This window comes from Anabrus simplex, chromosome 1 (genome assembly GCF_040414725.1).
Source record: "Anabrus simplex isolate iqAnaSimp1 chromosome 1, ASM4041472v1, whole genome shotgun sequence".
Lineage (NCBI taxonomy): Eukaryota > Metazoa > Arthropoda > Insecta > Orthoptera > Tettigoniidae > Anabrus > Anabrus simplex.
In genome coordinates this window covers 981,933,505-981,959,331 of record NC_090265.1, presented here as the reverse complement: position 1 = coordinate 981,959,331, position 25,827 = coordinate 981,933,505, and the positions used below count along the sequence as shown (strand labels likewise).

Below are 25,827 nucleotides of genomic sequence, written 5' to 3'. Positions count from 1 at the left end.
AGCACCCGAAATAAATAGTCGGATGTCAATGTAACCACGTATACACCATCGGCAGGTATGAAAATGATTAGAGTTGCAATTCTCTGTGACAGGTAGAATAGCCACCAGAATACTTTAGTATTTTTCGTTTATAGTGTTGTTACTAGGGCTGGTAGGGTATATAAGGGGCGTGAACATCGTCAAAAGTTGAGTGATCACTGTGAAAGACATGGAGATGCCGCGCACTCGTGTGAGACAGCGTTATCAGTATCTGACAGAGTTTGAAAGGGACCTCATTGTGTGTCACCATTTGGCCGACTAGTCGAATCGTGCAATATCCTGATTTGTGGGGCATTCGGATGTGACAGTGGCCCGATATTGGACTTGCATGGAAACGTGAGGGCAGGCATACTCGTCGACCACGTCTAACCACCACATGGGAGGATTGCCGTATTGTGCACCAAGCGCATTGTAACACCTTCACGTCTACGCCTGTCATCCGAAAAACAAATAATTGACTCCCTGCAACATTGTGTCATCCCGCACCACTGGTCGGAGACTAGCAGCAGCCGGACTAGCCAATTGCCGTCCCATGCGAAGGCCGCCGTTAACACCACACCAGAAACGGCTGCGTTTGGTGTGGTGCCGTAACCAGGAAGCATGGACTGCTGATGAATGGCGTCACATTGTGTACAGCGATGAATCGCGGTTCTGTATTACCCCGAATGACCATCGTCTGCAAGTATGGCGGTGACCTGGGAAGAGGTCCCATTCTTCCAATGTGTTGGAAAGTCACAGCGGTGTTACTCCTGGCGTTATGGTGTGGGGATCCATCGGTTATTACTTCAGATCATTGCTGGTAGTGACTGAGGGAAATCTCAAGGCACAACGGTACGTCACGGACATCCTGCGCCCTCATGTGTTACCTCACATGCGACAGCATCGTGGTGCCATTTTTCAACAGGACAATGCTCGTCAACACGCGGCACGTGTGTCTATGAACTGTCTGCGTGATGCTGAAGTACTCCCGTGGGCAGCGAGATCCCCAGATCTATTCCCGATGGAACATGTTTGGGGACCAGCTCGGACGTCAGCTCCGTCCCAGTGCCACTATCCAGGATATTAAGAACCACTTACAACAGCTGTGGGCCAGCTTGCCTCAGGAGAGGACACAACGGCTTTATGATACCCTTCCCAACCGAATCAGAGCATGCATGCATCCAGAGCAAAGGGGATGCAACGCCATACTCGTAAGTGGACTCGTACTGCCAAATTCTTTATAAATTTGACTTGATTTTGTAATCACTGAAATAACATCACATACCCTCTCAACACGTGATGTTTCATTTCGTTCCCTTTTACCCTTCTGGTTGCTTCAATTTTTGTACTGAGTGAGCTGGCTGTGCGGTTAGGGGCACGCAGCTGTGAGCTTGCATTTGGGAGATAGTGCGTTCTTACCCCACTGTCGGCAGCCCTGAATATGGTTTTCCCTGTCTTCCTATTTTCACACCAGGCTGCATCTTAATTAAGGTCACGGCCGCTTCCTGTCTTCACCATAAGACCTATCTGTGTCGGTGCGACGTAAAGCAAATTGAAAAACAATGCCAGGCAGTGTACATTACGAAGAGTCGGCCTTCGGTCTATCCAGTTAAGAAACTCACATTTTAACTCTGGTTCAGACATATCTTTTAAGCAAGAAACTCCACGACAGCACAGTCCTGATTGATCTTGGCCTACCAAGCAATCACTTCTTAACTTGAAAGCCTGCAGATTACAAGGTGACGCGTGGTCAGTGCAACGAATCCTCTTGGCTTTCTAGACTCGGCTCGGTATCTCACCGTTAGTTTTCTTCTGAGTAACTCATTCTCGGTCTCATCACCTGTGGAGGAACATCGCTACTCTATTGCCAACTTCGATGCTTAGAAGCCTATTGCTTAGTGAAAGAAACGTGTGACGAAGGTCGGAAGGTGAAGTCAATCCTATCTCATACTAATCTAGTAATAACCCCATGGCTCAACAATCCCGAAGAGCCAAGGCCTACCAAGCGACTGCTGCTCAGCCCGAAGGCCTGAGGATTACGAGTTGTCGTGTGGTCAGCACGACTCTCGGCCGTTATTCTTGACTTTCTAGACCGGAGCCGCCATCTTACCGTCAAATAGCTCCTCAATAGAAATCACGTAGGCTGAGTGGACCTCGAACCAGCCCTCAGATCCAGGTAAAAATCCCTGACCTGGCCCGGAATCTAACCCGGGGCCTCCAGGTAGGAGGCAGGCACGCTACCCCTACATCGTCGGGCTGGCCAATCTAGTAATGTAAGAGTCTAAAGATTAATGACGATGATGCTTGTTGTTTTAAGGGGCCTAACATCGAAGGTCATCGGCCCCAAGTCTAAACATTATAAGAACTGACCATATGACTTTGAACAGAAGTGAAGACAAAGTTGGCCCAAGAAAGGTAAATAAGAAATTAACCAAAATCGCAAAAATTGTGAACTCTTTTGAACATAATACATACAAATACCTTCATTATAGACTGATACGATTTTCAAGTCCAATCTGCAAGTAACTCTGAATTAACTAAGCTCCTCCACAATCTTATATGTGCAACTAGCCCTGTGTTCTTTACTTTTTCCGTCTTCCACACCCGAGTCCGTTATTCTCCTCATCTGCCTGACATAACACCATAACAAAAGCGGGTTTATGAACATAATTTCATCCATCAAGTTCATTCCTAACTTAGTCTTCATCCTCTCATTCCGAATAACCTCCTGCTATCGTTTCCGCCTGTTTGTGCCAGCGACCATTCTTGCTACTTTCATCTCCATTACTTCTAATTTACGAATAAGATATCCTGATGTCATAAGTCAACCTGCCATCGACTCCCGTACCGTAAAGTCGGCATGGAAAGAGACCGATATAAATGAAGCTTTGTCCGAGAGCTGGCTCCTTTATTACAGAATACCTTGATCGCAAATGCAAGCTTACTGCATTAGCATGCTGCTCCTTGAATGAATTCCACTTAGTATTCTACCATTCTGGGAGAATACACATCCTAATTACTTAATGTTCCACCTATTCCAGTCTCATATTCCTTACTTGGCATTCAGGCACCTTAGGTTTCTTCCCTACTGACATCACGTGAGCCTTGGCAGCACTAATTGACAATTCAGTTAAACTGAATTCAATCACCTCTGATCTGTATTTAGCTGTCGTTCACGTGACAGATTCCCTATTGTTTGTTTACCTAATCTGAAATGATATCAAAGAATTTGGACATTTATCAAACCCTCCACTTGGTAAATTAATTATTACAACCCCTAATTCCTCTTCCAATAAACGAGAAATTTCCTCAATTTATCCTCTTGAATTACAACTTTATTTTCATTCTATGATCTTTCCTACTTTTAAAAACACCACTCAAACTTATTCGTTTAGTAATGTAAGGTATATCTCCAATGATAGCTCGGAATATTCAGCTTGGTTGAACTGCTCGTCTCCCCATGTCATGTCATGTTGATTAGAACTCTTTTCAAGCTCCAAGACATTGCATGTCAGACCTTAAACACAGATTGCCATTGATATCAAGTCGACAGCATAGACCAAATAACTTACTTCATTTCACTACATCAGAAAAAATTAATATTCTAATTAATAAAACAGGCCGTATTTTATTTATCTTTTCAGTTGCCTGTCGTACCGAGTGTGTCTGATGTGGGCCACCTTTTCTCTCATTTATAAACATCACTGTACTGTGGGCAACAGGCTTCCTCACACAGACGACCGAAAGGATGCGGAGCAACTGGGAAATTAATATGCTAAATCAAAGCCTTGGTGGAGGCCCGACTACAGCTAATTTAAATTGAACTTTGGGGAGTGTAGCCTATTTTAATTTGTAAGTGCATGTTGTAAAAGTTGTTGTTTACATATTCACTGTAGCAGAGGGTGGGATAACAAAATCAGGTGTTAGCAGAAAAGATAAATACGAAACAAAGAAGAAATTCCATATTTACGTTCCATGACCTCAATGTACTTAAACTAAACCAAGCGAGTTGGCTACGCAGGTTGGGTCATATAGCTGTCAGTTTGTTTTCGGGAGATAGTCAGTTTGAACCCCACTCTCGGCAGGCCTGAAGATTATTTTCCGTAGTTTTACACTTTCACACCAGGTATATTCTGTTCACGGTCACTTCCTTGCCAGTCCTAGCCCAGCCATACCCCATCGACACGCCTGTCTGTGTCGATGTGGTGCATTCAAAATATTAAATTTTGAAATGAACTTTATTAGGTCGTTTTTCGAGTACTTAGAATACATGCCGAAGCGATATTACATACAACAAAAGTCAAAGTCTTCTTTCTTTCTTTCTTTCTTTCTTTCTTTCTTACTTTCTTACTTACTTACTCCGTTTACCCTTCAGGGTTGGTTCTTCCATCGGACTCAGGGAGGGATCCCACCTCTACAGCCCTAAGGGAAGTGTCCTGGAGTGTTAGACTTTGAGTCGGGGGATACCACTGATAGGAGGACTAGTACCTCCCCCAGGCGTCGTCACCTGCTATGCTAAACGGGGGCCTTGCGGGGGGATGGGAAGATCGGAAGGGATAGACAAGGAAGAGGAAAGGAAGCGGCCGTGGTCTTAAGCTAGGTACCGTCCCGGCATTTGCCTGGACGAAAAGTGGGAAACCATAGAAAACCACTTCGAGGATGGCTAACGTGGGAATCGAACCCCCTCTACTCAGTTGATCTCTCAAGGCTGAGTGGACCCCGTTCCAGCCCTCGTACCACTTTTCAAATTTCGTGGTAGAGCTGGGAATCAAACCAGGGCCTCCTGGGGTGGCAGCTAATCACTTTAACCACTAAACCACAGAGCCGGGCAAGCTTGAAGTCACTTGCTGATATTCATAGGAACATTTTATGGACTGCTTGGTCTTCTAGGACATTATTGGCAAGTCCTCTACGTTCACGACTGAAAATCCATTCTCCCACTCAACATTTACTTTTCACCATTTGACGTCTTTCTCTTCCTTTTCGTAGCAAAAATAAGTGGTAAACAAGTTACGGATAACATTTTTTTACCAGAAAGCATACTCTCCAAGTCACGCTCAACAGATGACTACAAAAGTTGCATGCGCATAAAAATGAGCCAAAAAGCTCGCTTATTGTAAACCCTCCATGCAATATTTCTTTTCGCGAGCCACTTTTCGAGTGGCGCAACAAGGCAAAACGTAAAATTACGTGTTGTGTGTAAACAATACGCACCACATTTGTTATGCGATAGAAGAGTTGTATGCAATTTAAGTTTCGTGGACAAGTACCAATACCCAGTCGCCTTCCCTTTTCCTGTTGGCTGGTGTGGGTCGGTTGCAGGGGTAGCTATATAATTTTACTTTTGGAGGACCGAGCGAGTTGGCCGTGTAGTTAGGGGCGCACAGCTGTGAGCTTGCATTCGTGGATAGTAGGTTCGAACCGCACTGTTGCCAGCCCTGAAGATGATTTTCCGTTGTTTCCCATTTTCACACTAGACAAATGCTAGGGCTGTACCTGTACGGTCACGGACGCTTCCTTCCCACTCCGAACCCTTTCCTATCCTATCGTCGCCATAAGACCTATCTGTGTCAGTGCGATGTGAATTTAAAAATTGCAAAATTTACTTTCGGGGCTTTAATTTTCTAGTGGAATTTTGGAAAATACTTCAGAATATTATCCACTCTGTGAACTTTGCTATATCGTTTAATTGCAACACCGTAACAGATAGCATATCGTCTGTTATTTAGTCTGAGACTACACTACTATACTGTTCTGAGGTCTAATATACTGAATTGGATATCTCAAGATGTATTCAGAATATCATCATAATCTGCCGATTCGAGTAGATTCATATGTTCATATCTGCAATTTTAACAAATATTAAGGAGTCTGATTTCTTTCATATGAATTATTTATCAAAATCTCCCGAGCATTTTCAATAAACAATCCACCAAACATTCAACGCTGAGATTTCGCAAATAAGATTCATAAGCAGATGTAATTTACCAGAAATCCAATAACACGTTCGTCAGTTTTAATTCGTCAGATAGTTAAGTACCCTCACCATAAAGTGTCGAATGTGGCATGTTGGTTAGTTTTAACTTGGCCGTCGTGTCAGAAGCTTAACAACTACGGCAAATGCACGAAGGTGGCGTATTCTTTACTTTTCATGCGTCGAAAGTGAATGAAATGGAAAATGAAATGGCGTATGGCTTTTAGTGACGGGAATGTCCGAGGACAAGTTCGGCTCGCCAGATGCAAGTCTTTTCATTTGACTCCCGTAGGCGACCTGCGCGTCGTGATGAGGATGAAATGACGATGAAGACGTCACATACAGCCAACCCCCGCGGGAGCGAAATTAACCAATTATTGTTAAAATTCCCGACCCTGCCGGGAATCGAACCCGGGGGCCCTGTGACCAAAGGCCAGCACGCTAACCATTTAGCCATGGAGCCGGACGTCGAAAGTGAATAATAGAACTGAAATAGCATCGCAAAGTCACGAATATGACATATTCGTTACTTTATCATGACCAATTCAAAAAGAATCCCATAGTCGTCAAAGTAAATGGGTTCAATATAGCCAGAGTTGGGAAGTAATTGAGTAAAGGTAATTGAATTACTTGTAACGATTACTTTTAAAAGTAATTTTTACTCTTAATCGTTACTTTTCACAAAATGTAATTTTTACTCGTAATCGTTACTTTTATCAAAATGTAATTTTTACTCGTAATCGTTACTTTTCACAAAATGTAATTTTTAATCGTAATCGTTACTTTTCACAAAATGTAATTTTTACTCGTAATCGTTACTTTTCACAGAATGTAATTTTTACTCTTAATCGTTACTTTTCACAGAATGTAATTTTTACTCGTAATCGTTACTTTTCACAGAATGTAATTTTTACTCTTAATCGTTACTTTTCACAGAATGTAATTTTTACTCGTAATCGTTACTTTTCACAGAATGTAATTTTTACTCGTAATCGTTACTTTTACAGAATGTCATTTTTACTCGTAATCGTTACTTTTACAGAATGTAATTTTTACTCGTAATCGTTACTTTTCACAGAATGTAATTTTTACTCTTAATCGTTACTTTTACAGAATGTAATTTTTACTCGTAATCGTTACTTTTACAGAATGTAATTTTTACTCGTAATCGTTACTTTTACAGAATGTAATTTTTACTCGTAATCGTTACTTTTCACAGAGTGTAATTTTTACTCGTAATCGTTACTTTTCACAGAATGTAATTTTTACTCGTAATCGTTACTTTTCACAGAATGTAATTTTTACTCGTAATCGTTACTTTTCACAGAATGTAATTTTTACTCGTAATCGTTACTTTTACAGAATGTAATTTTTACTCGTAATCGTTACTTTTACAGAATGTAATTTTTACTCGTAATCGTTACTTTTCACAGAATGTAATTTTTACTCGTAATCGTTACTTTTCACAGAATGTAATTTTTACCCGTAATCGTTACCCTTCACAAAATGTAATATTTACTCGTAATTTACTTCTGAAAATAAAATTATAATCTTTATATTCTAGTCATCGATATACATCACATCGAGAGCTTGGCAACTTTGGAGCCCTAGCTCCCGCAAGGCGTCACACTAAAGGTATAATTCCAGGATACGACGTGGACTTGTTCATTTACTCGCAGGTTGTTGTGATTACCGATTGAGATTTAGATAATCGTGTACTACGTGGTCGACATGGTGGTGGTGATTATTGTTTCAAGGGGAAGTAGAACCGGGCAACCATCCTCTATGAACACTAATCAGAAGGGAAATGGAGGAGGTTCGATACTTCGAAAAGTGAAGGTATTGGTAGAAGACAGGGAAGTACCACGAAGGGCGTGGAAATGAAAGACTCCCTAGGCCTTGAAAATATAATGCCGTGGAGGCCGGGAAAGAACAATAGTTGGCCGATGACACTGACGCAAGTAAGTGGAAGCAATGCCAGACTCACCTAGCGGAACCGTGGACGTCATCTCACGCTCCCAAAGAAACTCACAGTCCTTGGTCTCCCTTTTAGTCCCCTCTTACAACAGGCAGGGAATAGGCCTACCTTAGATGTTATTCTACCGCTCCCACCCACAGGCGTTACGTGGTCAAGAATAAACATGTGGCGTGTGCAGATTAAGGCATGTCCATTACTCTGTTTGAATAATCTTTTGATTTAGTTATCCTGAAAATAGAAAACACAAAAGTGACGTGCAAATTTTGCTTGGGAGAAATAATTTTGAAAGCGTGATTAGTCTCAACTAGTGATGTTAGCCACTTAATACATCTATTCTAAATAATACAAAATGGAGTAATGTATTTTTCCTTGCAAACTTTGATACCATTCCATCCCCAGTCAGTGTTTCCCTAAAGATTTTGCGTTCTGTGAAGTAGTTGTAATTGTAATTGAGTAATTTTTACTCGCAGGTAATGATAATTGAGCCAATTGTTTGTTCTTTTCCTATCACTGAATGTAGTCCTTCACGAACAGCTACACATTTGTTAATTTGCCGTGAGAGACACACAATAGCACTAGAAACAATTGCCTTACCCTAACTACTACTACTACTACTACTACTACTTTAGTTTAACGCGGTGCCGACGATATACACATATACCAGCCCAACGCGAGGGAGGTAACAGTCCTTGAGGTAGTCTATAAATCCGTCTACTTAGGTTCCTTGATCTCGCACTCAGGGGGACGCTCTGATGAAATCAGGAATACCGCCGTGGCTCGTTTAGCCACCACGAAGCTCGGCCACATTTGGAAGGACTGTACTATTACGAAGAGCACCAAGCTCCACTTGATCAGTGCCCTTGTACCATGAAACATGTAGACAGGAAGAAGATGAAGAACTTGGAAATGCAAGTATATCGGCGTATCGTCAGGGTCTTCGTGCTGGACGAACTTCGAATAAAAACGAGACTTCTGAAGCTGATAAGTCAACCATCTCAGATGTCTGTCTGGTCATCATCCCAGAGGCTGCTTGGATCCTCAAATAGCACCACAAAAGGCTATCCAATTATACGAAAACCACAAAAACCAATGGCAGTATCAAAATGAGACGCACTAGGCAAGATGAGGAGTGAGGTAGTTTGCCATCGCTTTCCTCACTGGGCCAGACAGTACTATTACAGCACAATTGACCCTATGAGTAACACCCTCCATGACTCTCAGACTCACTGGTTGTGCTCTGAATGTCATTACTCAGCACCACTCATACCCCAGCAGCTTCCATATTGTCACAGCCATGGATGAGACTGGGACTTCGGTGGAAGCTACACACTGCTCTGGCCTGTGCCAGGAGATGGATGCAAAAGTACTGCATCCATCAAGAAATGACAGCAGGCAGGCATCTCAAATATTTCAGCCATTTCGCCAGAGGGACAGGTAGTATGGAAAATCTAATTGTAAAAGGCAAGGTCAATGAGAAGAGCCCCAGAGGAAGATCGTCAACCAGATAAGTTGACCAGCTGCAGCCTCTACCCAGGGAATCTCTCCATGAGGCGATCCACACGGCAGCAGACCGGCACACTTGGAAATATCACATCAAGTGAACTACTTCATAAAGTGTTACCGCGCCCGGTTAAGGGCGAGGATATATCCAGGTCTTATGGCCACGATTAGATAGAAGAGGGCTAGGACTGGGAAGGAAGCGACCACGGCTTTTGTGAAAGTAAAGCCTGAGCATTTCCTAGTGTGAAAATAGGAAAAACCATGGAAAACAATCTTTAAGGTTGTCGACTGTGGGGTTCGAACCTAACATCTTCCGAACCCATGCTCACAGCAAGTCAGTTCGAACAACGCAGCCAACTCACTCGGTATATGTACACTGACTGACAGAGCAAATGCAACACCAAGAAGGAGTGGTTCGAAAGGGATGAAAGTTGGGGAAAAAACAGAGACGGCACGGACGAATAATTGATGTTTATTTCAAACCGATATGCAGGTTACACAATGCGCACGGCATCGACTCAGTAGGATGTAGGACCACCGCGAGCGGCTATGCACGCAGAAACACGTCGAGGTACAGACTCAATAAGAGTGCGGATGGTGTCCTGAGGGATGGTTCTCCATTCTCTGTCAACCATTTGCCACAGTTGGTCGTCCGTACGAGGCTGGGGCAGAGTTTGCAAACGGCGTCCAATGAGATCCCACACGTGTTCGATTGGTGAGAGATCCGGAGAGTACGCTGGCCACGGAAGCATCTGTACACCTCGTAGAGCCTGTTGGGAGATGCGAGCAGTGTGTGGGCGGGCATTATCCTCCTGAAACAGAGCATTGGGCAGCCCCTGAAGGTACGGGAGTGCCACCGGCCGCAGCACATGCTGCACGTAGTGGTGGACATTTAACGTGCCTTGAATACGCACTAGAGGTGACGTGGAATCATACGCAATAGCGCCCCAAACCATGATGCCGCGTTGTCTAGCGGTAGGGCGCTCCACAGTTACTGCCGGATTTGACCTTTCTCCACGCCGAAGCCACACTCGTCTGCGGTGACTATCACTGACAGAACAGAAGCGTGACTCATCGGAGAACACGACGTTCCGCCATTCCCTCATCCAAGTCGCTCTAGCCCGGCACCATGCCAGGCGTGCACGTCTATGCTGTGGAGTCAATGGTAGTCTTCTGAGCGGACGCCGGGAGTGCAGGCCTCCTTCAACCAATCGACGGGAAATTGTTCTGGTCGATATTGGAACAGCCAGGGTGTCTTGCACATGCTGAAGAATGGCGGTTGACGTGGCGTGCGGGGCTGCCACCGCTTGGCGGCGGATGCGCTGATCCTCGCGTGCTGACGTCACTCGGGCTGCGCCTGGACCCCTCGCACGTGCCACATGTCCCTGCGCCAACCATCTTCGCCACAGGCGCTGCACCGTGGACACATCCCTATGGGTATCGGCTGCGATTTGACGAAGCGACCAACCTGCCCTTCTCAGCCCGATCACCATACCCCTCGTAAAGTCGTCTGTCTGCTGGAAATGCCTCCGTTGACGGCGGCCTGGCATTCTTAGCTATACACGTGTCCTGTGGCACACGACAACACGTTGTACAATGACTGTCGGCTGAGAAATCACGGTACGAAGTGGGCCATTCGCCAACGCCGTGCCCCATTTATCGTTCGCTACGTGCGCAGCACAGCACAGCGGCGCATTTCACATCATGAGCATACCTCAGTGACGTCAGTCTACCCTGCAATTGGCATAAAGTTCTGACCACTCCTTCTTGGTGTTGCATTTGCTCTGTCAGTCAGTGTATTTTAACTCGGTAACCTCCACCAGTACATCGTTATGTCGACTCCAACTCCAAACAGGAAAACCAGTCACCTAAACACTTGACTTACCCTAACTACAACTCTAGTCATTTTCTAGTTATGAGGACTACTTTTTAACAGCATAATTTAAGAAATATGCCGCAATTCTAATCCCGGCCAATGTATATAGGATTGTTGAAACAAAATATCACGTACCTTTGATTCGGATTCAACGTAAAACTGGAGGTCGCATGGCTGTGTTCACGATATGAACAATCGTACAAAACTACAAGCTTCCGTTAGGAATTTGAACTCAAGATGCAGCGGGGAAAGGCTGACGTCTAACCGTGCAAATCACATTGAAATAAAAATATCTTCTTATTGATGACAATTTAATGTTACTGTTTTGTCCTCCAGTCCGAAGGCTTGTTGGATGACGAACAGTTCAATTATCAACTTTCTTTTCTTATTCGTTTCACTTCGCACCGACACATACAGGCCTCATGACGATGTTGCGATAGGTTAAGGTTAGGATTGGGAAGGAAGCAATCAAGTTGCTTTACGTCGCACCGACACAGATAGGTCTTATGGCGACGATGGGACTGGAATAGGCTAGGAGTGGGTAGGAAGCGACCATGGCCATAATTAACGTACAGACCCCAGCATTTACCCTGTGTGAAATGGGAACCCCGGAGGTAAAAGTTCAGACCTTGTCACGCAAGTTTGTATCATAGTAATCATGGCTGACGATGGGCGAATGGACGCTGCCATTGGTTGAAGGCTAGTCCACTGAAATGTCGTTCCCATAATTCAATACAGACAGAAGTTATGACCAACTTACGCGATGAAAAGACCTAAGAGTGAGGCAATGTCAAAGAATAACCATATGAAACAAATAAGAGTAAGAATATCTGGCTATGTTGAACTATGGTAGTGACATTTCATACGGCAAATCTTCAGGCGATGCAGAGTCCATTCGTGCCAACGCCAGCCACGATTATTAACGATTATATAACAACGTGATTGAATATAAAAAAGAAATAGAGGCCTAATTATTAGTAGTACGTAGCGTTCCCGACACCGGAAGAAAAAAATCACAACGAAATGTAACGTGAATGATAAACAATGTATAATAGAGAAGAAGAATGTATGTAAATGGAACCAACCTTAATATAGTGGAGGTTAGGCGACAACACGAAAAAACAACACGATTGAACTTCTCATTCACTAATAATTTGACGTGACGGCCACACCATTCACATACTCTGCTATTTGAAATCAAATTGTGACGTACATAGAATTGAAGTAAATCCTTGAAGTTGTTCCTGTAATTCGCTGAAAAACTTGTTACATTAATAACACATCCATCGTACGATGCCATGTCAATATAATTAGATATGTTTTCTGTATCAACAATGGCCAGATGCACTGGATGCGCTATGTACGAAAAAAGAAGTAGTAGGCTTTGCTTCTATCAATCCTATCATTTCGTGACCAGTAAGCGACATAGAATGCCGTGGTGTATTAATGTGAAGAGAAACGTCATTGTGGTCCAGGGCTAAGTCGTGCGAGTCGTCTGCGAGAGAAATAAACATAGTCCAGGGCTTAATTGTGGTCCAGGGCTCAGTACCATTAGTTCCTAAGTACAGTGGTTGGCAGCATCGGCGAGTCGTGCAAGTCGTCTGCGAGAAAAATAAACATAGGACAGTCATACCGCGCGTAGATATTGCCGATGCAAGCGGTAACCATGGTACTAATGTTGCGTGACATAGACTGAACTTCTAATACCCCGGAAAACCATCTTCAGGGTTGCCGACAGTGAATAATAATAATGGATGTTATTTGCTTTACGTCCCACTTACTGCATTTACGGTTTTCGGAGACGCCGAGGTGCCGGAATGTTGTCCCGCAAGAGTTCTTTTACGTGTCAGTAAATCTACCGACACGAAGCTGATGTAATTGAGCATGCCGACAGTGGAGTTCGAACCCATTATCTCCCGAATGCAAGCTTACAGCTGCGCGCCCGTAACCGCACGGCCAACTCGGTCGGTTGTATTTAAATGAATTCATAATAATAATAATAATAATAATAATAATAATAATAATAATAATAATAATAATAATAATAATAATACTAATAACAAGCAAACGAAACATAAAGTAAATACTGACCACTTCTCTTTCATGATTCCAACTATTATTGTTACAGCGATCCACAGTGGGTGCAGGAAAAGGTGGCAGGGTCGTAGGATTGGTCGATTAAAGTTGCTACTTAAAGGCAAACTCTAATATATTTAGTAACTCTCTTTTGATTCACTTGCTTTCTTTATTCTTAACACAAAAGCACAATTGTGGTTGATCGACTAGTCCGAATATCAACTGGTAATGATATACAATGTTTATAAGATTTGTAAACGTTACAACAGGTCGAGTGCTCTCAGAGCCTCATTAATTACAAAGGATAACTTGAGTTCACATTTTTCAAGGCCAGCACGCCGTCAGGTACTAGTGTAAACACATTAAAACACTCCCTGCCCTTTTACTTGTAAAGGAAGGCAGCGACAACGCACCGTACGACAGGGACAGAATCCCGATGTAAACATGAGCTAAGCTCATCTTACACATAGGCCGAGAATTAGCTTACTTAAATTCCGAAAGAGAGATAAGAAATGAATTTAGAAAATCGCCAGGGGCAAAATATAATGGGGATGCCGAAACCTACCAAGCGATCCCATGACATTACATTACAATAAAACTAATGGGGCGTGAGGCCCTGTGAAACAGGGGATAACCCAACGCAACCTTGTGACCAGGAGAATGGAAACTTACAGCCGAAATATGAAAGAAAATATCAAGTAACAGAAAGTCCTGGTCACAAGAGAAACGTTTGAAAAAGGGAAACGAGGGTCCAAACTCGCGATTCCTGTTTTTTTAAATCTTACATCCATTAGAGGTGCTACATTCGTTGCTCGAAGAAACGAGCAGAAACTACAAAATAGAGAAATAGTTAACTTTTAAGAGAATCCCTGCATTAAAACAGACCAGGTAATGGAAGTATCCTAAACTTTACATACAAAGATTCGCTGATATCTCCGTCTGTCACTCGTTGTTTCTAGAGTCACGTGTTTAGAATGTAGCAGTCTACCTTGCATTTGCCCCACCACGCCAGTCACCTTAAGCAAGATCGAACCTCAGCCGGTGATCAGATCCAGACAAAGTCTGCAGGCAGCTGCGAGCCCCTTTTATTATAGCTGGCTGGCCACTGATTGGATTCAGAGAAAACAGTAGTGGCAACCAAAACAGATAAATTAAGGAAGGTGCCAACTCCTAACTGTTATAATTCTTTCTTCAAAGTTCCAACACAGGCTCCTAGGTAACAACCCCAAACAGGAAAGCAATACTTATAAGTAGGCTACAGAACTACTAACTAGACAGAGTCCAGCTTTTGACCATAAGGTGTCACTAATGGCAGATGTTTAAAGTGCTGCTTAACTCTAGAGAAAAGTCCTCTTCATGTCACAATAATAATAATAATAATAATAATAATAATAATAATAATAATAATAATAATAATAATAATAAAATCACATATTCTGTAGTACGTGAACCCGAAACACGCAGTCACTATTCACGAAGTGTCAGCCTCCTTTCACTGCCGTCTTACAATTGACGTGGCGAGGTGACTGACGCCCAAGCTTGAGGCACGAATAGCTGTGGGGACAGACTCGTGGAAACAGAGAACGAAAGCCAGCAGTGGCCGTTTTTGACAACGCTGTCCTTTGCCGTTTTTTGTTTCCCTGGCCGAGCACGTTTCCTGTCAACTCAAGATTGAAGTTGAAAGCTTTCCGTTTGAAGATACGGTGTTTAAATCTCGACACATAGCACTATCATAATAAATAGTTGACGATTATATCAGATAGATGAGCTGAAAAATTCAGGATTATAATAGCAATTTACCATTCGCGATTATAATTGGGTGTTACATGACTAAAACTGAGCTGGACTCAAATATTTTACCATTTATTTTTAATTACTAGCTTTATTATTCATAAGTAGAGACCGGAAGTTAGGCAAAATGTCCCTTTTTTACCTGGGTGGCTACATCAAAGTGTCAGATAGAGATAGACATGTTTCCGTACTTTTGGAAACTATAGGACCAGTTATTATTTTTGCCTAGTTTGCCTGTTTGAAAGTTTATTGTTTTTGCCTCTTTTCTCCTCTTATTTACATATTAAAATGAATCAGAGAAATAAAATATAATTCCAATGTACTGTGTTAGTATTGAGTCCGCTCCGTGGTATAGGGGTCGCCTGCCTACCTCTTACCTGTAGGCCCCGGGTTCATTTCCCCGCCAGGCCAGGAATTTTTACCTGGAAGTGATGGCTATTTCGAGGTCTGCTCAGCCTACGCGGTTACAATTGATGATTTCTCTGTTGATGGATTGGGGAACCCGGTCTAGAAAACCAAGATATGGTATTGGCTGAGAGAATCCTTGGCAGTGACCATGCGTCACCTCGTAATCTACAGATCTTCGTGCTGAGCAGTGGTCGCTTGGTAAGCCAAGGCCCATCAGTTCTTAAGCGCCATTGGGGGTATTAATTATAAATTAATGAATAATAGATGAAAAATAACATTTGCACAAATGATATTTTCGCACTACAAAAATCTCTTCTGAATATCTCACTCCACAAAGCCAACTGGTAGATAGGGTTGCCGAGTCCCTTACACTAGTGTGTTAAATAGCTTACATTAAATACTTTTTTATTATTTTAGTGTTCATTTGTATCATTCTTAATTGCCTATTTTCATTATTTCACTGCCTATTTCCTAAATTTTAAGTGCTTTTATGCCTGCCTATTTTAGTCAAAATAAATTCCTAAACTCCCGGGCGCTATTCATGTAATAACAAAGAAATATATTTATAATGATTAAATAAACAGTTAATGATTTTCAAATGGATAGATCTTAATTATTAGTTGCATAGTGCAGGATGATAGTAATGGTACATGTGTCAACGTCCCTCATCGGCGAACGATACAGGAACATGCTGCCAGGAAATCTCCACCTATTTGTTCACCTCCAAAACCTTGCTGGGGATCTGTACCTATAGCATGATAATGCACCGACCAATCGCCCCCGAATTTTGGCTGATGGGTCCGATGAACAGCCGCGGAAATGAGGGTGCTTCCCTGGCCCCCGAAATCTCCTGATGCAATCCCACTGAAATATTAATAATAATAATAATAATAATAATAACAACAACAACAACAACAACAACGACGACGACGACGACGACAATAATAATAATAATAATAATAATAATAATAATGGCTTTGTGTCCCATTAACCACTTTTACGGTTTTCGGAGACGCCGAGGTATCAGAATTTAGTCCCGCAGGAGTTCCTTTACCTGCCAATAAATCTACCGACACGAGGCTGACGTATTTGAGCACCTTCAAATACAACTAGGCTGAGCCAGGATCGAACCAGCCAAGTTACGGTCAGAAGGCGAGCGCCTCAATCGTCTGAGCCACTCAGCCCAGCCAGTACCATCGAACACATTAGGATTCGATACTGTCGAGAGGGATGTGCGCAGCCTGAGCCCTGCTTCGACACATCTCTGTGCGTTATGAGAAGCTATGCAGCGGTCGTGGATCACTACGGTTCCCCACGCTTTCAGTGCCTTGTACAGTCAAATGCCACGCCGCATCGCCGCTGTCATCAGGGCAAACGGAAGTGCTACACCCAAATAGCAAGGTATATCTTGTTCAGTTTCTCATCAGTGTATATAATCATTTGTGAGCCAAGACCAAAATATCTTCAACCTCGGTTATCGAACTCCAATACACAGATGACAATATTGATCCAGCAAACGGTTGAGGCGTTGGCCTTCTGACCCCAACTAGGCAGGTTCAATCATGGCTCAGTACGGTGGTATTTGAAGTTGCTCAAATACGTCAGCCTCGTATCGGTAGATTTACTGGCACATTAAAGAACTCCTGCTGGACTACGTTCCGGCACCTCGACGTCTCAGAAAACCGCACAGGTAGTTAGTGGGCCGTAAGACCAATAACATTATTGTTCCAGATAATACAGAGGATGACTTACAACTAGAATACCTTTAACGGGGCATATACTCGAACATAAGATTAATAAAATACAAGTTCTCGACCTACCAGTACAGAAATCCAACAAGACAGAACTTCCACAACGGTCAGTGGCGAGACGCTGCATTATACTGAGCACTCTCCTTACCTTGACAACCCCTATTTACAAATGGTGGCTAACATAGACGCTGAAACACAGTACTGTCTCAGATACGCTAGTGCAACCCGTGGTCGTGTCCTCAATAACTACGACCTCATGTCAAGACCAAGCTATACCTTTACATTACCACTGTAATACTAACACTTACTTATGGATGCTAGACTTGGACGACTTACAGAAGATATTTAAAAATGTCTGAGCATCACTGGTGGAATAATCCTTAGAGTAAAGCGCAGGACCGACGAACAACGAGTATTAAGGCAATGTTTATCAAACATCAACTTCGACGAGCTGGCTAACAAGCTTTCAAAAGCAGGTGATGCATTCTGAATTGAATCCACAGCGTTATGAGGGAGGACATCAAAAGCTGTACAAGGACGTACTAAAGTCTAATATTAAGAAGTGCTAAATTTATATCGGCAACTGGAAGGGTGTATCGTCTAATCGGCCGACATGGTGACATATTTTCCATGAGGGCCCACAACCAGTGGCGGTGTGCTAATGATAGACTCTGAGGCGGAGCCCTCGTGATGCCCGGACATCCACCAATCAAAAATGATTGAATTAGTGATGTTTCTAAACTAAAAGTATCAACTCGTAGCTGAATAGGATAATGATGATATCTCTTTTCATAGTTGGCATTTATCCATTTTCGTTGTCATCACTGTCGTGGATTAAAAATCGTCCTATTGGTAGTCATGTATGTTTTCGCTTCTTTTTCCTCTCACGTGTTAGTTCTCTATAGTTCTCCGTTGATTGCCACTGCTTACTACTACTATTAAAATGTTTTCATTCCTCCCGTGAAGGGGGAGGCGGGCCTCTTGGACGGTGGCGCCTTCTCTCAGGCCGGGAGATTTGTTACGATGAAGGAGAAGGCGGTTGGCGGCTGTGGCATATACTAGTAACTGTCTCACTCCAGACAGCCTGTGGGGCTCAAAGCACATAGCCCATAACGCTTTGCTGTCTGAGGTGGTGGTGGTGGTGAGTGTTAGCGAGGTAATGGGTGAAAGTAGTTTGTGGGGACTGTAGGGGGTTGTGCGGGTGAAAGGGAATTTGGGCAGATCTCGTGGATATGATGCCAAGAGTAAAGTAATTTAGTCGTGAGAGATTTTAATATAATTATAATATTCAACTTACATTTGCTGTACGATTTGTACGCTCTAGAACAAGCATGCATAGTATTATTAGTAATGGCGGGAATGACTTTTGAAAGTAGATTAGAAAAGGAGAATCTGGGACATCGAAGACCTAATTTGAACATTACCTAAGAGCAAGAATGAGTAGGCTACCCATAATAATAATAATAATAATAATAATAATAATAATAATAATAATAATAATCGTTCCCAATATAAGTACGCTGACTGTGTGTGTGTGTGTGTGTGTGTGTGTGTGTGTTTAGGAACGCAGACTTTCGTTACATTTGTTTCGTGATGAATTCTAGTGATCCTGCGTGGACTTCGGACGGCGTTTTATTACAAAGTACTTTAGTGAGAAAACTAAAAACATAGTATGAATGACAAGCACATACATATTTGTATTGAATTTGTGTTCCGTGAGAAAGAGTTAAGCGTCGATTAGATTCTGCATACAGATGCAAAACAAAATATTTGCACGAGAAAATGTCTAAAAATGGCCACATTTTTATTAAACCGAACGGTGCATTTAAGTTTTGCGGGAGATGTACGCTTGTGGAATTTTTCGTGTTATAATTAACTTAGTCTAATGTAGCTATTCTTATAAAATTGTCCCTTTCGAATTTTTCATGTTATTTAACTGTTAACCTTTGATAAACGTGATAGTCAGGCTAGAGTTGAATAGTGTTTATAGCCCCTCCAGACAGATAATTCATCTGCTGCCACTGCCCACAACATTGTAAACAATAGTATGCAATATATCTCTAAATAATAATGAATAACAATTGCCCCACCGTCGGGTTCCAATGAAATGTGATTAAATATAATAAAATATGAACAAAATAAAATACTTAGTCGCCTCACGCTTGGGCGTCATTTGTAATATAGGTTAAGTAAGACATCCAAATAAATCAAATAACTCAAATAACTTAATAAAATAATTGAAATAAATTAATAAATATAATAAATCGAAATGTCCGTAATATGGGCGTCAGAGTTCACCTAAATGGATCCCTCGAATCTTAATAGAGCGTGAAAATTCTCCCTCCCAGGGCGCGTACATAAAGCTGCGTACTGGTACATCTGCTTCAGGCCTTAACTAACCTTCTGAATAGGTAGGAACTGCACCTAGATTCATCAGTAACTCTACTGATTCTAAAATAATTAACTATATTCTGAATAATATCCGTGCATGAGTGCCTCATCAACACAACAAAATATAACGTAGAATACACTCACAAAATATTGCTGGAGGACTTCATATTTACACATTTATCCAACAACAATGAAAACAGTGAGAAACCTAAAGCGAGGACCAAGCTACCATTTGTAGTTAGCCACATGAGCACTAATTACAAAGCATGGTACTATACGCGAACCTTTTCTTGAGCCCGATTTTTACTGGTTCAGGAGTAAGGAGGGAGCGCTGCCGGTTCCAGTTACACTGCCAACTGGATGGAAATGAAATCTGATTTGAATCGATAATATGATCGATCGATATTAATTTTCTAAACATTTATTATCTTACGTCAACATCTGCATCACACATACATTATTTAACATTATAAGACATTTCTCGTTGCGAATCATGTTACTAGCATGAATGATATAGTTTGGTTATGCTGTGTAAACAACAACAGTACTAGTTCGTAAAGTGTACGCCAGATGTCGCACAGCGATGAATAAGCGATTCATAGTTTGTGTTTCAAAGGTTGCCAATATGGATGTCGAAGATAATCGAGGTCTACCGATTCAGCACTAGGGAGCTCAGGGCTCAAGAAAAGGTTCACGTATAGTATATATGCCCTTCACTGTCTCCGCGTATGAACACAACTTGCAGATTCTCACTATCGGCACTTGTTATATCACATTGATACTGTACCTTTATAATTCTGTGTTCATTGAATCTGACACTTGGTTTAAAGATACTTTCACTTGAGCAACACGCTATTGTTCCAGACCATACATTATGGAAAGTCTGAGATACAGTACCGGTACCCTATAGCTTTCACCAAAATATAAGACACCAAGCCGCCATAAGTGATATAATACCAAGCGCCTAAGCACTCCACAGTTTGTTAGCCAGTACCACACTTCACATTCTACCAAAATTTTTCCACAAAAGTTTTAAGTCGATCACGTTTCACAAAAGTGTTAAGGCAAGCACGCTCCACAAAACTTTCAAGTGAAGTCTTCTGCTGTTTTCTAACATGCCTATATAGACCTCAGCTTCCTCCTACTCTCTCATGGTACGTCTAGATTGGTCCTCATTGCCATCCAATCACGAGTAGATCATCATCTTGCCATTCTAGGACCACGCCCCGAACCTCTTCCGAGTCCCAAGATAATAACAACAGGGCCACGTCATCGGAGTCTGGGCTGTTCCACATGACTCTCGGAAACTTTCCTTGTTGAAATAGCACTGTTTTTTCCCAACCGCTTGTGCAAAACAAATTACTCAAGACCTTCCATTTTAAAATATACAAATGAAATACTAATAATAATACGAATAATGACAGTAATAATATCTCTTATTTGTGAATACAGTGCGAGGGTGTGACATACTGTATGTACCCTCAAAAGTGACGAAGGCACGAGTCTGATGAACTATATCCCAGAAAAGAACGAGAAAATTAGAGGAGAAATTATCGCCAACTTCAACAACTACAACGAGCTTTGGCAGTTTCTATGTGCCGGCATTGCGACAGAGCTTGTGATTCTAGAATTTGTCTCTCGAACCATTTAAGGACCCATAATCGACTACCTTGTTGCACTCGGAGTACATCATCATACCCGCCTACGAATGAATGCTAATTCCATGACGAGATTATGGTCATTACTGAATAAGGAAGTGGCATCTCATTGGTTATAATTTACAGTAGTTACGCATAATACAACAAATTCACATGTTGTACATTACTACAATATTTAGTAAACACTAACACATCGAGATTTTCTTGATTATTTGAAGTCTCACACTGTTCTCTTTTATTTAGGCTTCCTACTCACCAAATTGTAGCTAAAACTTGCTGTCGTTGTACTGTTTCGTCTTTAAAGTAGGTTTCAAACTGGCTGGTTAACAGTTCCTTGACAATTGAATGATCTGCTTCTGAGTACACTTGCGCATGCACATCTTGGATTATTACATCCTCTAATCAATCGCTCTGATCTAAGTGTCCAAACTCTAACCTCTTGTAACTGTTTGCTTGTTTTAGGACTGGACCCTCGTACACTGCTCCAGGAGCGACCAACCTGGGAAGCGCGTTATTTCTTGAAAGAACACCGCCGTGCTGGCAAGGCAACTTTCCAAGGGGAGGTGTACAACTTTCTGGAGCGGCCGTCTGGCTGGAAGTGCTTCGTCTACCACTTCTCCGTGTGAGTACTTTACCATTCTCATGTGTGATTAAATGTCTTAGTTAAGAACGAACTACATCCAGATAGGAAATTCAAGATATTCTCCTATTTGGTGCATCTGCACGTTACTTGATTGACACTGTTATACCTATGTTTTGGAGGTCTTCTTCAATGTGATTTGAACACATTATTCACTCCTCCCATTAATCGGAAAATTAGTATCTTTTGGCAGTTTTCGACCGAAAAATATTACCTCTAAGAATTTTTTCTCCACATATGGAACGGATCACATTAACTTCCCCATTCCAAAATATTCACTTTATTCAGTGGTTACCAAAATTTTCAAGCTGACGCACCCCTGTGTCAACTTTGAAATACACTCAGAATAATGTGGGATAAATTAAAGGATTTCAAAATTCACAATCGTGTAATAAATAATTTTAACTAGAATAACTCATTTCTATTAGATCACGTGTTACCATCCTCCAGTTTGTGAACCAGTCAAACTTACCTGTGTACACTTACAGACGTAGCAAAACGTCCCATTTACAGGAGACGGAGAAAATATGCCATTAAGAATGACTGCTCGAAATCACGTCAGAATACGTAAAAGAGATTATATTAAATACAACTCCCCTTTGACGGTTACAACTAAAACGAGTACGTAGAGGAATCGTGCAGATTGTACTTCCTAAAAGAATTCATTTGAATGGAAACAATATATAAGTACGCTATCTTCTTCTTCGCTTCCTACCGCTTTTCTCACACGTGTGGGGTCGCGGGTGCGAACTGTGTCACACATATGCGGATTTGGCCCTGTTTTACGGCCGGATGCCGTTCCTGACGCCAACCCTCTATGCAGGGATGTAATCACTATTGCGTGTTTCTGTGGTGGTTGGCAGTGTGGTGTGTTGTCTGAATATGAAGAGGGGAATGTTGGGACATACACAAACACCCAGTCCCCGCGTCAGAAGAATTAATCAGAAGCGATTAAAATCCCCGACCCGGCCGGGAATCGAACTCGGGACCATCTGAAAAGTAGAGAAGTTCGCTAACCATTCAGCAAACGAGTCGGACATGTAAGTACACTATATTCACTAATATAGAAATGAGCGAGTGTTGACTATGCCGTTTGGGTCACATAAATGCGGGCTTGCATTCCTGAGTTATTAGATTTTAACCCCACAATCAGCAGTCCTAAAGGTGACTCTCTGTGATTTCCCATGTTCACATCAGGCAAATGCTGGGGCTGTATCTGAATTGAGACCACAGTCGCTTGCCTCCCAGTCCTTGTCCTGTTGTATCGCATCATCGCCATATGACCTCTCCGTGTCGGTGCGACGTGAAAAACAAATAACAAGAAAGCAGAGATTTGATTAATCTTACGGCTAAATCTATAGGAGAATCAACGAAAATTGGGAACTCTTCATGTTTGTAACAAAATGCATATCGCGTTGTTCTGAAAAAATAAATGTAGGTGAGATAACAGTATTTGTTCTTCTTGCGTTCCGGCCTTCGAAGGACCACGTTACAATTTCAATTCTTCCTCCTTAGTTCTTTCCTTTTCTTCCAGTATTCTTTCGTTGTTTCACTGTGCTGCTTTGTCCTGTCTTCAGTCTACTTTGTGTCTGTTTTCTTTTCCTTCCTCCCTTGGAATCCTTCCATTTGTAAAACTTTCTTCCTAAAAATCTTTCTTTCCAATAATTCTTTCCAGGTCTTTCTTGACTTCTTGAATCCAGGTGGTAGTTGCTTTCTTTTCCCAAAGGTACTTGAAGATTCGTTTATTTAGTCTATTGTCATCCATTCTGTAAATGTGTCCAAGAAATAGCAATCTCCTTTTTCTTATCGTTTCTGATATGTTTTCTATGTTCTGGTAAATTTCATTGTTACTTCTTAATTTCCAAAACAGTATTTATGTATTCATTTATTTAGATGTATGCACTCCTCTGGTCATGCGGGGAATTATTATGTTACAGTTTTGAGTATATGTCCATTTACGGATTATGTTATTTTGTCGGTTTTCTAGTTTTTTTAGGGTCCGGTCCTTTATACAGAGTGTAGTCCTATAAATAAAAGTCTGCACAGCAAGAAGTATTGATAAACACTACAAAAAATTTCAGGTGAGCGTGTGCCCGGAATTGGACAGTAGAATACCATGTCTGTCTTTTCCCTCGTGGAATCATAGTAGCCTATTCCATCAGACAGTTTAATGTTTGCATCACACAGAATAACATACGAGTACTACGCTGTAATTTTTCCCTGCTCCCACAAACGTGAACCTTGTACTGATGCCTACAATCTTAATAAACAATTGGCTGGTGTCGAATAACGTACGCACTACCATTCGTTCGTACACTGGAGGATTTAGACAACTAATTAGAAAAAGAGATGAAACCGAGAGAATTGACTATTTGGTGACGAAAACTCCTGAGAAAGTCAATGCTGTATAATCTGACCCACTCAACTAAAAGAACGTTTACGTTGCAGTTGAAATTATACTTTTTAGATGGATAGCATAATGTTTAATTAGTAAGAGAAGTTTAGGTTGTCTGACTAGAACTGGCGTGGTTGCGAGGTAAGAGGTACGAGGGATAAGCATGGCTGTCGCGCATGCGCCTATCTTAAGTCTCAGAACCTGACAATAAACATCCGTTCTGTCCGCTGTGAGTCTCGCGAATTGAGGTGCTGTCGTGAAGGTTCAGACTGGCAGGGCAATTGTGTCTTAGATTTACATTTACTGTATGGTTGCATAATGAACTATTTGATCATGAATACGCATTGATTGTCTGTCACGACTGACGTTTGTAGCTAAGAGTCTAGTACCTATTACTCGTGCTGTACCTACAAGCTTCTCGTCAGTCGCAGATAGTAAGAATGAACGTTTTCGATTTAAATCCCAAATACAAATGTTTAAGCAATGAATAAGATGCATTATTTCTCTTTAGAGTTCCAAAAGAATTATACTATACCGATCCATAGCTGAGTGAAATCTTGTAAGAAACAATTTTGATTTAGCTTATCATTTCATTTCGTTACCTACTTAGGTATCACATCGGTTTGGACTCTGCTAAACGACCGAGTTTTTCTAGTGCCAGTTCTATGATCAACTAACTTCTGTTACGGATTTCCCAGACGCTGAGGTGCCGAAATTTTGTCTCACAGGAGTTCTTTTACGTGCAAGTTTATCTACCGACAAAGGTTGGCGTATTTGAAGACCTGGAAATACCACTGGACTGAACTGGAATCGAACCTGTCAACTTGAGCTGGCCGTCGGGACTATTCAGCCCTGCAGTAAATTAATTGATCCTATACCTACTGTATATGACTGAATCCATTAAATATCTTATGTATAATTATTTTTCACTTCTTACGTAAGAAATTTTTCAAAAGGATTGGTGAATCAGCTTGTTAATAGAGTTTCGTGTGCCTGTGCCGACTTTTTATCACTGATTACCCGTACAAGATCTACTACCCTTCACAGCCTCATATCTTCTCCAGATCGTTTTCCAATGTAATGGAGCCTTTCAGCCTCCTAATGATATCCTGTACACTATGACTGATGACAAGTAATTTCTGCGAAGTGTCCCACATATATCATGCATAGAGAGAATATAATACTGTAGCAAGACACTGAAAGATTTTGCTATCTAGCATGAAGAAGGCGTGTGTCTCTGTGACCCATTTTTGCTGTGCATTAAATTGAAAGACATTGTTCAAAGAAAGGTAATCAAAACTGTGAGATTTTCCGATGGCAAAGCTATTTTATCTGAGTCTTTGGAAGATCTGGAGATATTGCCGAATAGCA

The 25,827-nt window shown here is 41.9% G+C and overlaps 1 protein-coding gene across 1 annotated transcript in view; it reads left to right on the top strand.

The window, feature by feature from the left end:
- Positions 1 to 22,047, top strand: part of LOC137496952 (uncharacterized) — a 1,159,990-nt gene extending 1,137,943 nt beyond the window's left edge. The window contains exon 6 of the mRNA XM_068225136.1: positions 21,884 to 22,047. Within this exon, the coding sequence (XP_068081237.1) occupies positions 21,884 to 22,047 (164 nt within the window). The remainder of the gene's footprint in view (positions 1 to 21,883) is intronic.
- The last annotated feature ends 3,780 nt before the right edge of the window (positions 22,048 to 25,827 follow it).